This window comes from Grus americana, chromosome 4 (assembly GCF_028858705.1).
Source record: "Grus americana isolate bGruAme1 chromosome 4, bGruAme1.mat, whole genome shotgun sequence".
Lineage (NCBI taxonomy): Eukaryota > Metazoa > Chordata > Aves > Gruiformes > Gruidae > Grus > Grus americana.
Window position 1 is genome coordinate 44662023 of NC_072855.1, and position 15039 is coordinate 44677061.

A 15039-nucleotide genomic window follows, 5' to 3' on the forward strand; every position below is an offset into this window, starting at 1 on the left:
CATTAATTACTGCTGAATGTATAGATAACTTTTTAATTAGTTTTTTCTGTTATTCTTTAATTTCTTTTTTCTCAAATTTGCATCAATCACTGTCAGTTGTTATATTTGCTAACAAACCGTTGCTTGTTTGTGAATCAGAAACAGATGTGTGTCCTTTTTTATACAATAATGTGACCTGATTTATGGCTTCATCTTTTCCTTCAAAGATTAAGATTCCTAAAGTGTGTTCCCTATGTCGTGCCACTGAGATCTGAAAGGAAAAAAATTCATTTGACTCCTTCCAGTTTTACTTCTTTATTAATGATAATATGGTTGCACTTTATGCTGACTGATGCTTCATGGTACTTGTTTGCACAACTACAACTAATGTAAATTGCATCTTTTCTGTCAACATTGGTTTCTCAAACTCTGATCAAAATACTTTGTGAAGCCCTGGGCCTTTAAATTTTTACCTTTATGACTTGATTTTGCATCTTATCAGTGGTATTACTATGTGTTATTTGGAGGACTTGGGAAGGGGTAATAAGCCTACCTCCTCTCTTTGAAATTTTCATCAACTTTGGTGTTTCCTACATGTAACATAGGCAGAAGCATATTTTGTCTATTAAGCTATAGTTCTATTTATTTTCTGCTTATTAATAAGGGATACCTTATTATGTAGATCATATTATCTATTTTTACTATCACTAATCTAAGAAAAACTGAACATGCACTATATTGAGTTCTAGATTCAAAATAAAAAGAAGAATCCTACATGAAACTTTAGAATTGGGGGAAAAGAAAAGAGAACTTTTTGGGGATTAGTAGTGAGATATAGCTTACAAACACTGTGATCATAGTGCTAAACCCTAACATCTTGATCTGTGTTTGCTGCCTTTGCTTTTATCAAGTAAAAGCGCTTTCCATTATTTTCTTGCACAACGGATGATTCAGTTACTCTGCTGGATTACAATTTAGTTACTTAGCTACTGGAATGGCATGTAAGGAAAAAGAACTATGAATAGCTTTTAAAATGAGATTTATTATACCCTATATCTAGGTATTAGATTAATAACCTTGCGCATACATTTACAACGTGAATATTTCATATACCTGGGTAGACAGCTTAAAGTCTTTTCTTCAGTCCAGATGAAGCATTTAGGATCCTCAGAGATGTATAAGCATTGCAAAATCTATCTGCTAGATGACCTTGCATCTATGAATTTCTCAATTTTGGGCTAGGAACAAAGTCCATGCCTAAAGTCTGAGGAGAAATGCTTTTAAACAAGAGGACCATACCAGATTGTGTGGGCACAGTCTAGTGACTAGCTAGTGCAAAACAGAACAAACCCTTTCTGAAGCTGGGGTTACCTAAGATATCCCTTCCTCTAGTGAATGACGTCGAGGTTAGGCCAAGTGGTTATGCTTCTTCAGTTACTTCTCTATGGCTCAATGATTCTCAAATTCTGTCCTATGAAACAGTGTCCTTTGAAATACAGCAATGGGCTGTGAAGGAAGCTGGGCTGTCCTTGTTTTCAGCTGTGATAGAGTTAATTTTCACAAGGAGCTGGGAAGGGGACACAGCTGGGACAGCTGACCCAAATTAGCCAAAGGGGTATTCCATGCCATATGACATCATGCTCAGTATATAAAGGGAGCTGGCCGGGGAGAAGGAGTTGATGCTCTGGGGTGGACTGGGCATCAAGTTTCTGGCGATGAGCAATTGCATTGTGTATCACCCGCTTTGTATATTCCAAGTACTGTTGTTGTTTTCCTCTTCCTTTGCTGCCCCAGTAAACTGTCCTTACCCTGACCCATGAGTTTTACCTTTGTCTTCCAGTTCTCCTCCCAATCCCACCAGGGGATAGAGGGGTGAGTGAGCAGCCACGGTGCTCATCTGTCAGCTGGGGCTAAACCACAACATGGACCCGGCTTCCTTTCCTGGGTAGATTCAACAGCTGGTGCTAACTAAAGTGAACACAAAGTATAATGGTGCAGGATTTTGTTTGTACTCATGTCAACGTGGTTTTCTGTTTGCTCCAGAGCCTCAGACTCAGGGTACTGGTAGTTCTGGGTCAATTCTGAGGTGCAGAACTTTACCCATGTTATCTATGTGGTCCTAATACTTATTCTGGTCCTATACTGTGGGCTAGACATCTGCAGCTTCAGCATTATACTTGCAGACATCTAAGGACACATTTCTGAGTCAGATTAGGTCTTCCCCCTGTGAAATGTAGAAGCAGAAAGGCACAAAAGTGACTCTCGTTGGAGCAGTCTGCAGAGACAAACCTCGTATCTGAGCAGTGTAACCCATTTAGTATGGGACAGTATTGAGATAATACCCTTAACTGCAATCGAGTCCATGCCGTTACATGCCACTCCGTGTGAGTTGACCAGTTCGGATCTCTGCTCAGGGATCTCTGTGTCATTACCCATTCTGTGATGCGGAAGTCCCATAGCTTTACTCATTCTACCTCAAATTCCCAAACGTAACACTCTACTATAGACACCAAATAAAGGATGGTGTTACTGCCCTACATACTGGTAAACTGTAAGAATAATACTGATCTAACTGGGTTAGGGGAAGTTAAAGCAAGGAACAATTTACCAACCTTTATTATTAATTTCATTTCATAAATGATCAATTCCTTTAATTTCCACAAAGTTATACTGCTGTGGAAGATGGTGGTACAAGGTAATTGAACCCCTTCATGCAGTTGGAATTAATTTGGAGAACAATTCCTACAGTGTTTGGTGTTCGACATAGTCTAGATTAAGCACTGAGTGATACTGTTGTGATCAGACACTTGCTTTTAGGAAAGATGAACACACGTTAACTGAACCACTATGTTTGCTGTAAAGGAAGTTTTTCTTTGTAGCTGTATTTCTGTACTATTTTCTTTGGGAAGTACATAGAGATCATCAATCACAGGCAAGCAAAAAAACCCCAACAACATTTTTGGTAAGGTGGACTAATAAAGGAAATATTGTGTTATTTGTGATCTAGTTTCATAACATCTGCAGACTTTTCATTGTGGCTGTCAGAAATCAAATTGAAATGAAAGAAACAACCTATTCTGACATGCAGTTTTTCATTTTTAATCAGATTACATGGAAATGTGAAGTAAAATTTGTGAGCGTAAATATTTGTGAACATTCTCTGGGATGAATTTTCAGAAGTCTGAAATCAAATAATCCCATGTGTGACTTGTATGGCACAATCATACAATGATCATCTTAATCAGACTTTAACTTTTATAGTAAGAATTTTGTTTCCAGTATATGACTCACTAAATATTTTGCCTGTTTCTATCCTGACTTCCTAACTAATTACCGTCAAGGAGTAGACAGGCTGGGTTTAAAGAATTGGCTTACGAATCAGTTTCCTTGAATTTTACTCTTCTCTCCTCCATGGACAGAGATTAATACAATTTAAAACTTAAGGCACACTGTTAGATCATCTATGATACACCATCTAATCTAACCTGTGAATTATAGACATGGAATTTTATTCTATTTGTCCTACACTTTTAATTTAAAAAATGTAACATCTTGCTTTTGGCTGAAGCAAAAAAAGGTCTACAGGGAAATGTGCAGCCTTGATTTGAAAACATCAAGGGGAACTTGAGTCCTAGGATTCAAGGTTAATTGTTCCTGTATTTTTTCTTTTTTTTTCTTTTTTTTTTTGTTTTAGAGGTGTTATTAATTTTTCCTATCCTATTAACTTTTGTTTGCCAAATTGAAGCATCCTTTTTTCCTTTTTTTTTTTTTTTTTTCCCTCTGGAATGTGATACGGTCAATTCTTGCTTTCCCTTTAAAAAACAAAAAACCCCGGACCTATAAATATTGATTTTTCTCAGCTCTCTTAGTGTAAAATGTCTTCAGCAGGCTTCCAATTACTCTTATGGATACTTTCTAACTTGAAAAGTTCCCTTCTACTTTCTGAGCATTAAATTTTTATATGTGCAAGTCAAAAGTGAATGCTGTGTTTCATTATCAGTCCCATCATCGCCTTTCTACCCCCAGTTACCTTGTTACACTTCAAAAAAACATACTGCTTGGTTAGGCTACAAAGTGATCCTGGAATTTGAGACTTCCTTATCCACAGCAAATTCTACCCCTCTCTGAGATAAAATGTTTTCCAGGGCCCATTTATCTTCATTAAGGTACAGTCTAGGTTCTTATTTTTAGATGAATGACCTTACATTTGGCTCTATGAAAACACAGATCCTTTTCGTGAAAAACATCCAACCAAGTGATCCATTTCATTCCATATGCTCCCCTGTCCTTCTCCTCATTATTATTCACCTCAACAATATATGCCATTGGCCAATTTTCTTTTTACATTTATTTTTAAATTATCAAAAAGGATTGGGATGAGACCCGAGACTTTCAAAATCCCACTGGATTGTTTCAGCCATTGAGGATTCCTCACTGACATCTATTTTTTCAAGTTTTGCAATTTACTGACATTATTCATGGGGTATATGCCTTATTGATACTGCATAGTATTATTTTTACCTTGTAATGATGTAGGGTGTGAAATGAAAAATACCTACAAGAAGCTATTATATTTAGCAAGCTGCCTTTGTAAATGAAATCCCTTACCTAAATAAAAGAAAATAAAAAAAGGGGTTGAATGACAGGCTGTATTTCCTAGAAGATGGTGTTAAAATACCATGTCGTGACAGCATTTAGAAACACAAAAACTATTCACAGTCTTTATTTGTGAATTCCACTGTTTATTTCTTGAACCAATACTGACAATTTTTCTTGCTCTTTCTGAATTTTTGCGCTGTGTTGTTATATGTCCCCCTTTATGGAATTTCACTAATGCATGAAGATCTGTTAAAAGGTAATGTCAACAAGAAAAAAAAAATCTCCTCAGCCAGTGAGTTAGGGACTATTGTGAACAGGCAGTTTGATCCTGATGATTTTGAAACACTTGATGCTAACATAAGTTGCTAAATGACTCCTCTGTTGGCTAACGGCTTGGTAAGTAGTCAGCTTTGCTTTGCTAGAGTCTCACAGAGGTTGCAATTTCCTATCACAGTCGATCTGATCTAACTGCAGGCTGCTACAGAAATAGGTAATTTTTCAAAATCCAAATCCTCACACCCTAATATATTCTGAGTTGTACCTTTTGTGATAGAATATTAATCCCTCACCCATTCAAGATAAAAAAAACCCCAACCAACCAAGCACCCAAAATCTCCACAAAGATTAATTTTGCTTTCGATCAGAGAGCTGATCTGATCTGATAGATCCAGCACAAGAGAATTCCTATTGGGTAAAAATTGGAACAGCTCTTTTGGCAGCAAATCACAGATAATTAAGATTAATCATGATATGAATCACTTCTGTACCTTCTAAAATCTGTCATTACAGATGTTTTTGGAGGGTTTATCAAAGCTGAGTGAATTTTCCAAAGAACACCGAAGTATATCACCAGCATAAAGATGTCTGTATATAAACAAACATTGAATCTTATATCTGTAATCAAAATTATGGGTTTATTGAAGATAAAAAATAATTGCCAGGAAAAGCAATCATACCTGTCAATAGCATCATTCTTAAAAATGTCTCAATTATTCTGGCTAATCTTTTTTTAATTATGATTATTTTTATTTTAAATAAAATTGACCAATTATAAATGAAAAGCATCCTAAGACATATTTCAACTCAAAGGACTGAAGCTGAGAACGCTAATATGCAATTAAAAATGTGGTACTATAGTAGCAGGTGGTAGCGAGCTTTAAAAAAGTTTTTATTGCACCACCTTAGATGTAAAGTTTAATCCTGGTTTGTACAATTGAAGCTAGCGGGAAGAAATATTTTAAACTGTTTCAGTACTCCTTTTATGAAGAGCAAGCAAAGGAACAATGTTTCTCACCCTGATGTTCCTTTTTATGAACCAGCTGTGATTTTTAAGCGCATTTCATGGCCTTGAAATCTCAGAGATTTCTTCTAGAGTGAAGTTTTCAATACACTCTGTTATATTTTTAGTACTTGTATAACTTCAATGGGCTTAGAATTATTAATTTTTCCCAGGCTACATTTTTGTCCTTTATGTACCAGCTGTAAGATCTACACAATTTCATTTTTTCTTAATTTGGTTTAATGCGAACTTAATAAACAGGCTTGTAAAGTATGAGAAGTTGCTAGCACTGATATTCAGGTAGTATAGTATGTATCTTTAATTAATAATTACTAAAGCTGGTTTTGTGGTGCTTTTCTTATCTTTGTGAATGGTTTTCATACTTTCTAATGTACTAACAAGGTTATTATCTTTTATAATGCTTTTATATTAATATATAGAAAATTACTTCTGGTAGGATAAAATGTTTGTGTCTATTCTCTTTGCTTTAATGCTCCTTTTATTCTCTATTATTTGTTTAGCAAATTTCTATTTACATGAATAATAACTGCTGATTCCTTTGCAGAGCAACTGAAACACAAAAGCCTTTGTATCCCCTATTTTTCAGAAACTATCATGTGATAATACAAATGTAATGGTTTTGCAATTATTTTGGGAGACAGGTAGAGGGTAGGAAGTGTAATTATTTTACAGAGGAATTAACTATAGTTATATTCATTTTTTCTGTGCCCAGTATAAAACTTTAAATTGTGCAACATTATAACAAGGGAGTTGCATTAGGTTTGGTTCTTTCAGTTATGTGCTAATGTTTTTAATACATGCACCATGCAAAATAAGAATTCTGAATATTTGTGGTTATCAACATCTTAAAAATTCCTTGGATGGAATTGAGGTAGATGTCTACAGCATATACAGACTTTAAATCAAAACAATGCACAAGTTAAAGAACATTTCTCCAAGAGAAGTTCATTGGTGTTAAAATCTAGTAGCTATTAATTATGATCTATTTACAAAGTGTACGTGCCTCCATTGAGAAACAGGAGCCTTTTCAGGTCAGCTACTTTTATAACAGGTCTTTGGGAAGATAATAGGCTTGTCAAAAGCCGGTAAGAAGTTGATACAATTAGTAGCATAGCAGGAGTTCATTTTAGTTATCTTTGAAAATGCCTGAATTTGGTTTTTGTGGTTAGGAATTAGACTGAGAGGAAAAAGACATTACGTCAGGTATACTTGGGAAATTATTATCTCGAATATATTTGAATGTTTCTTAATTACCATTCCTATACATGTTAAGTAAAATCAGCTTTTTTATAGTGCTTCTCTCTATTCCCATTACGTATATATTCTCTATATATTCTGAAAACTTTTGTGTAATATCAGTGAGTCTGTCCTAAAGGTATTAACTTTTAAAACTGCAATAAATAATTACAAAGTAACTGAAAATCCCTGACTTTACACAGTTGCAGTTCATTGCCCCACAGCAACCTTAAAATGATCTATTAAATGATTATTAGAAACAATTAATTATACCAGAGAACTCTAAGAGCTCAAATGTAATTTCATGGTTATAATTTTCTTGTCAGGTAATAAAACGGGATGAGCTTGGCAAGGATCTGTCTGACTGCTCTCTGTTCGATTTGCTGAAATACGATGATTATAATAGTGACAAGCACCTAGCTCTTGAAGAATTCTATAGAGCTTTTCGTAAGTACAAAGATGAGCCTATTCTTCTTTCAGTTTTCTTTTCTCTCTCTCTTGCTTTGTTTTTCTAGAATGGCTTGTTTTTTTAATTTTTGAATCTTGATATGTTCTGATGCTGTACTTAAACAATGAGTACAATTTAACAGTCACGATATAGTAGAGAACTTCTCGGCAGAAATCAATGAGATACGTTAGTGTCCAGATTTCTGAGGGATTTGGTAATGGAGAATTTATAGATAATCTTTCTCAATGCCAACATGCATTGATAAGTCTGTGTCGCGTGCAAGTGGGAAGTAATGTGGTCAACACGTAATCAACAGAACTGAAAAAGCTGGAACACTTCCCCACACCCTGTGTTTGAGTACTGATAAGACCATTTCTGACAAACCCAGCAACAAATGTACCACTTCTATTAGGTGCCTTAGGTCTTCACAAGACTCAGAGAGAGATATAGATTTGTGGTATAGTTTTGCCAGGTATTTGTCCTCTGAATGCCAAAAGCGACTGTGGACAAATGTGCACAGTATGTGCGAACATCTTGACCAAACTACTGGGGTTTGGGTCAAGATGGTAGTGAGTAGCAGAAAGAAGGAAGATGTTAAGAGCTTTTATATGGTATGCAATATAAGATGTGTCCATATATTTTGTTATATCCGGATCAGAACTGACGATTTTCACTCTTATCTACCTCAAATCTAAGACTGAATCTTGAAATCTGACTTTGGTTTCAATTACTGCTGCTCCACGTTCAGCAGCCCGGCAACATAGCAGATCAAGTTTATGCTCAGATCTTCCTATAATTATAGATTGATTATGCGTTGACTAGTCCATTAATGTATCTTCATTTTGTGTCATTACAGCCTGTTCCTTTATTCTTTTTGTACTTTATCTTTGGACAGCTGACAACTCTCAGCCACTTTAGACGGTGTCAAATGAAAAAAGATCCAAAACTACTTACAGAGTTTAAAACTAAAAATTAATGAATGGAAGTGGTTAAGGCCAGGTTGGATGAGGCTTTGGGCAACGTGGTCTAGTGGAGGGTGTCCCTGCCCGCAGCAGGGGAGTTGGAACTAGATGATCTTTAAGGTCTCTTCCAACCCTAACCATTCTATGATTCTATGATATTAGGAAAAAAAATGGCTGCATGGAAAGCAATAAGAATAAACATTAAATTAATGATCAAGAAAGACTGCCTGAAAGTTTCCTAGTTTTGCCCATTGAATTCTATTTTTATTTCACTGAAAGTCTTTCAGAAAGCGTGAATTTGTGACACTGCTTAGCTGAATGAATGGCTTACTACTCCGAAAAAAACCCCCTTTGATCTTGCTTCCTGGCATTATCTGACTGCCTTTCTTGCAGTGTCCTGACACTTAGTCCCTCCTCTGAGTCACTAAATCAGCAGAAAAGTACTCACTTTCCGCATTCCACCCCAATTCTGCTTAGTGTGTGCCAGTTGAATAAGGGACGGGTCAGACAATAAGTCATGCAAAAGAAGTGAAGGGAGAGTACAGCCAAGAAATAAGGGGGGAGAGGGAAAGAATAGTAGATGTTAGGACTTTGTGGCACTGAGATAAATTAATTCATCTGTACCAGCAAAACACAAGGAAATATCTTTATTTCTTTATTAAATGTTGTCATACAAGTCTGAGTTATCAAAACATACAGAATTACATAGCATCTATAGAGACATACCCATGCATTATCTACAATTATATGGATAGATGATGTACATGTAGATCTTGATTATATGCACAGATGTGGAAAAATATATGGAAGCATGTGTAGGATCTATAGTAATCCAAGAAGGTTAAAAATATGCTTAAAGTGTTAGCATGCTGTTTGCAAACACTGAAACCATGTATTAATGGAAGCATAACATTGTTCTTCCAAATAAGACTTTGATGGGCCTCTGAGGGACTATTTTGCATTGTTTTAAAACTCCAGACATAAGGACAGCTTTTTGTTGTGTTTTTTTTAATGGACTTCTGAATAATGAAGATCACTTCCATATGGTATAATAAGCATTACCTTAATAGGAATGATAACGTAAACATTAGATTACTTAAAGTTAGGAATTATTTGGGTTTTTGTTGCAATACAATAGTGAAGACTCTATTTGAAACTATAAAGGTATCTTGGAAGATGATTTCTAGAGCAAAATTCATTCTTCTGTATAACATTTTTCAACAAACTGTCTACATATTGTAGACTCATAGAATGGTTTGGATTGGAAGGGACCTTAAAGATCACCTAGGTCCAACCCCCCTGCCGTGGGCAGGGACACCCTCCACTAGACCAGGTTGCCCAAAGCCCCATCCAACCTGGCCTTGAACACTTCCAGGGAGGGGGCCTCCACAACCTCTCTGGGCAACCTGTTCCAGTGCCTCACCACTCTAACAATAAAGAATTTTTTTTCCTTATGTCTAATCTAAATCTACTCTCTGTTAGTCTAAAGCCATTACCCCTTGTCCTGTAACTACACATATTCATTACATTGTTTAAAAATGAAACAAAAAAAATGGTATTAGTTCATTGTACGTCGTGTGCCCAACAGGCCAAAGGAATGTGATGTACCATTAGTCTCTGTAACTGAGACAAATACTCTTGAAATAAATTTGAGGATTAACTCTAGTTCCATTGCATTTGATCTCGAGAGAGTTCAAATTCAGTCATTCTGACATTTTGTCAATAACGTTAACGATAATTACATAATGTTATAAAAGTGTATTAAGCTAGGTGAAACCAAAACAGATGAAATGATAACCGCCTGGTCATTAGAATACTGCTCTTGCGGCTAAACAAGCTGACCCCAAGCGGAAACCAAGCTCTCCACACAAGCCAAGCCAACCCCAGGCAAAGCGAATGTGACAGTCCCAGTCCGGATGCCTGTGTTCTTGGCTTAAGGCAAAGCCTTCTACTAGTAACAGTAAGTCTGGATTTACCAGGTTACGGAGAATTAATATAGACGGGGAACTACATCCATGTAAGAAAATATTTGCAAGAAGCACTTGCATCACATCTTCCACACGTCATTCCACATGCAATTATATTCTCATTTATGCATCAACCTATGATAGAATTAAACGTGTTAATCTTCTGCCGTAAAGTGAAATAGGAATGTTGAAAATGTTTATTCCAAACAGAAATAAATCTGAATTTTTCCCCAGAATTTTCTTTAAGTATTTAATAATTTCAGTTTTGCATGCCAAAATTATAATTATGTTATATTTTGATTATATATTTCAATTTTGGAATTATCATTTTATACAGTAGGGAAAACTTTTTTTTTTCATCAATTTGGACACTTTCAAATATGTAGAACAAATTGAAACCAAAATAGGAAGGATTTTTTTAAAATACTTTTCATAACTATGTAATGAGTGAAAGATAATAACTGAGTAATAATATTTGCAGGGGATCATCTGCTAAAATTTTATGGTCTTATTTGTTATTCAAAGAAGTTTAAAAGGCATAACTGTTATTTTAAATCAAAAATGTTTGTAGAATATTTGACCCCTCATGCAGTCCTCTGTCCGTTGAGCTTGACAGTGTGTTTGTCACTGTTTTTTCATTCTTTTATCTTCACCTTTTTCATCTACATTTAGAAACTAATCTCAATTTATAACCTGCTGCTCCCAGTGGATTTGCCTCTACCCCTTATAGCAATGGAGTGGTGGATTTGAGAACTGTTGAACTCTCCTCATTAAAGTTTCTCCACCCAGCTGCTGGAACAAGACTTACTGACACTTAGTCAGAATGGCAGAAAATTTGGGTTTTCAATGCTGGAAAAATTGATCCTATTCAAAACTGCTGCACGGAATGCAAAGGGTAGTAGTTTTTGTTTTGTATTTTTTTTTCTTTATTTCTGTAACTCTAGAGTTGCCTTTTTAAGTATGGAGAGGGAGTGGAAGAAAGAGCTTAGAAGGGAAGCAGTTCTAATGCCCTGTTTGTTAAGACAGAGTCGTATGAGCGCAGAAATGCTAGGGCTAGGTAGCAGAGGTAGGGGAGGGGTGATAGGGGTCACAGCACCACAGTTTTTGTATGTGGCAATTCCCCAAGGGTACTTTTGAAGCCAGTTTGTACCTAAAGCTGCTAAAATATAAAATATACTATAGATGACAAAATATACTTTTAAGACATATTTGAATTTGGTGAAGATTAAACAGCTGTCATTTTCTAAATGTAATAGTTCATCAAAATCCTCTACTCAGCACAGGATCATGCTGCACAGAAGAACCTTTGGAAAAAATGAGAAGGCTGGAAGAGGGCTGAGAGAAGGCATTAGGGATATTCGTATCATCAGCCTGAGCCTAAAAAAGGGCTAGTGATAACCAAGCATGCAGCTAGCATGCACGTTTCTGGCTGTGATTTCAAATGGTATTTAAAAACATTTGGATAAGATTTTGAACACAGTTGGATAGGATTAAAAGCCATCTTCACTACGCTGTTGAACAACCTACTCCCTTGAAGTGGTTTCTTTTTAAAGGATTAGGCAATTATATTTTATTTAAATATGAATTGATATCTGTGGGATTAATTATCAGTACTGTTTCATTAGCATTTGCAGGTAGGAATTTTTTTCATTGGCATACTTAATTAGAAATTTGGCTGTCATCTAAAGATTATAAATTCAGAATCAAACATGACTGTAGATTGTAGTGCTTTATGAAGAGTTCCCCACAGATAACAGCAATTCTGTTTTTCCTCTAGTGGTAGAAAATGAACCACCTTAAGGCCAAAGATTAATCATTGCCTGTTTTAAAGGTATTAACATGCCCATAAATATATATCCATACGTATATACATGCTTGCTTGTATTCTGTGAATTACTTTTGACAATCTCATTTTACATGAAAAAAAAAAAGTTCAAAATAAACAGGACAACCAATAACAACTGAATAACTGTATGCAGTGGAATAAAAATCCTTTTGTCCCCTTCAGAAGGTCAGATGCTGAGGCAGTAGCAAAGAAAGAAAATGCTCGCGAGGGTGCTCTCTGCCTTGGAGGTTTGTGCCAAGTCCAGGTTTGCAAAACGTTACATGCAGATGAAGATGCTTACTGGTTTTTTAGTGTTTTACACCCTGGCAAGACTGATGTGGTTTTCTGGGTATTGGCTGTTTTCACTCATACCGTGAGGGTTTTGGGGTTTTTTGGTGCGATAGCATCTGTCTAGTAGTTATGTCTACTAAATGCCATAGCAGGTTAACGATATCAATAGCATGTGCAGAGAGGAGCCTGAAAAATATAAGCAGATAGAAAGTTTAGATCTAGCTAGGTTTTTGGGAGTTTGGGACTGAAGGAATCGGTTGGTTTGGTCCTCTACTGCTTTGGCCAGGAAATGTAAAATTCTATCTCAAAAGTGATCCAGCTCCATCTTAGTGTTTTGGTTTGTGTGGTGTTTTTGTTTGTTTGGGGTTTTTTTTTGCCTTTTGTTGTTGTTGTTTGGGGGTGTTTGATTGGTGGCGGTGGTTGTTGTTGTTTTCCTTCCCCAGCCAAGCTAAAGGATTTTCTTTCAGCAAATGTTTTATTTTAGACAGGGAAAAATATATTTAACTTTTTCTGAAAGAGTGGCTGAAAGCCTAAGATGATGGAGCTAGCCAAACAAAAGCTAGAAAGAGGGAATACAGATTCTTGAAAGCTTTATCTTCTATAAACTAAAACTTAACTGATGTGCTTCCTTTATTTTTCAAGGATTTTCTTTCTTTGTGTAATGTCTCCTATGCTATCCAGATAATTCTGGGTTTGCTGTAAATGTTGTCTCTCTTTGTTTTCTTCTGGTGCTCTTTTCTAAAATAAATAATCTCATGTGTTTTCCTCCTTTAAAGTACCATCTAAAATGAAATTTCAAAGCAGGTATTTCAGGTGGCCTTCATGGTGGGTTGCGAAACCTCAAGGCATACCACAAGCAAGTAAATAGTCATAAATTATTCTGTTTGATCACTCAGCAGATGTAGATGTATATGTAGGCACTTCCCTTTATGATTGCAGTAGAAAGAATGATGCTAATTTAGACATTTATGAATACAACTGATTGAATACAATGAATAAAAATAACAAGTTTATTGTAAATAATAGAACTAAATACTCTGTGTAATAATTGACATCCTGCATAAAATGAAGGGGAAAAAAAATAGCATTATCATTCAGAATCATTTTCTGTTGTTAGTGCAGAACTGTTTATGATGTTATCTTATGCTCAAAAAAGGTGCCTTGGAAGGACCCTCACACTGAGGACTTGAGTGTAAAAACTGCCACTAGATATACAAGAAATTGTCAGAAGAATTAACTAGCCAAAACAAAATATGACCTAATTTTATTGTCCCTTCTTCTATTAGTGATGCTTTATATTTTCACTGGAACTGCTGGTGCTTTCAGGTACCACTCAACACTATTATCAATATCTAATCTGTCGTGCAGCTGTTATTCAGGATCAGGTATATTGTTACTGTACGTGCTATTGCTTTATATATTTAAAAGCACCTTCAGTTTTGAAATGCAGTTCAGGTCACAGATATCGGATTCAGATTTCAAGCACTCCTTACTGCTGAGGTGTTTGTATGAAGTGACATATAAACCTACAGTAACAGCAGCTATTACAGAAGTTGTTCTGGGCTGAAATTACAGAACTTTTCATCAAGCTTAGCTTTTAGGAGGACATGTGAGGCCAGTGCCTAATATGATTGTCAAACTCAGGGCTTAGTTGTGTCTCGAATCATGTGGAAAGGCAAGCAGCAAGAAGTCCCCATAAATACAGGACTCATGGTGATCGCGTATGCTTAGTTATTAGATTCTCTCTGTCCTCAAAAATGATTCTAAAGCATCACTAGTCTTATTATGATAGCTTTTTTGAAATATCATTTTTTATATCATTTTTGAAATATATATCTTTATTTCCAAAGCAAAATAGACCAGAATTAAACAACAAAAAATCTAAATATAAAATCTGTACTGAATTATTTATTGAGATAAATGAAGCCTATTTGCTTCTGTAAGTGATCCTCAAGTCCACAAAGCCTAACTCAAAAAATATTTATTGAATCTATACTTCCAATGACTTCAGTATGCAGTCCCAAATATGGTATTTAATGTGGAACCTGAGTCAGAGCTTTATAACTCTGATGAGTCTTCAATAGTAAAACAGCTTAACAAACAGTAAAGGAAAGATTTTCTGAGGGAGGAAGAGGTATTATTCTGTCTCCAGCTACCATTAATTCCTTTTCAGCAACAACTAGTGTGTATTAGATTGTTCCAGAGGGTATTATATTTCAGCACTAACCTCTGAAAATACCTGTTAACAGCATACTGAGTAGGAGCTATTGGACTTAGTGGTAATGTTTTTTCTGCTCAACCTAATCTATCTTTCAAATTCCTACCTGTGCTATATGTATTTTCAGTCTAGAGATTCTCAGCTGGAAATGAATACGAACTCTTCTGTTGAGTGGGCAGAATTTTAAACTGATCATTTCAAAACTACTACAGAT

At 35.7% G+C, this 15039-nt stretch overlaps 1 protein-coding gene across 2 annotated transcripts in view; it reads left to right on the plus strand.

The window, feature by feature from the left end:
• FSTL5 (follistatin like 5) overlaps nucleotides 1–15039 on the plus strand; it is a 321062-nt gene that overhangs the window by 176081 nt on the left and 129942 nt on the right. For both annotated transcript variants that reach the window (XM_054825507.1, XM_054825508.1), the window contains exon 6: nucleotides 7441–7561. In XM_054825507.1, the coding sequence (XP_054681482.1) occupies nucleotides 7441–7561 (121 nt within the window). The remainder of the gene's footprint in view (nucleotides 1–7440; nucleotides 7562–15039) is intronic.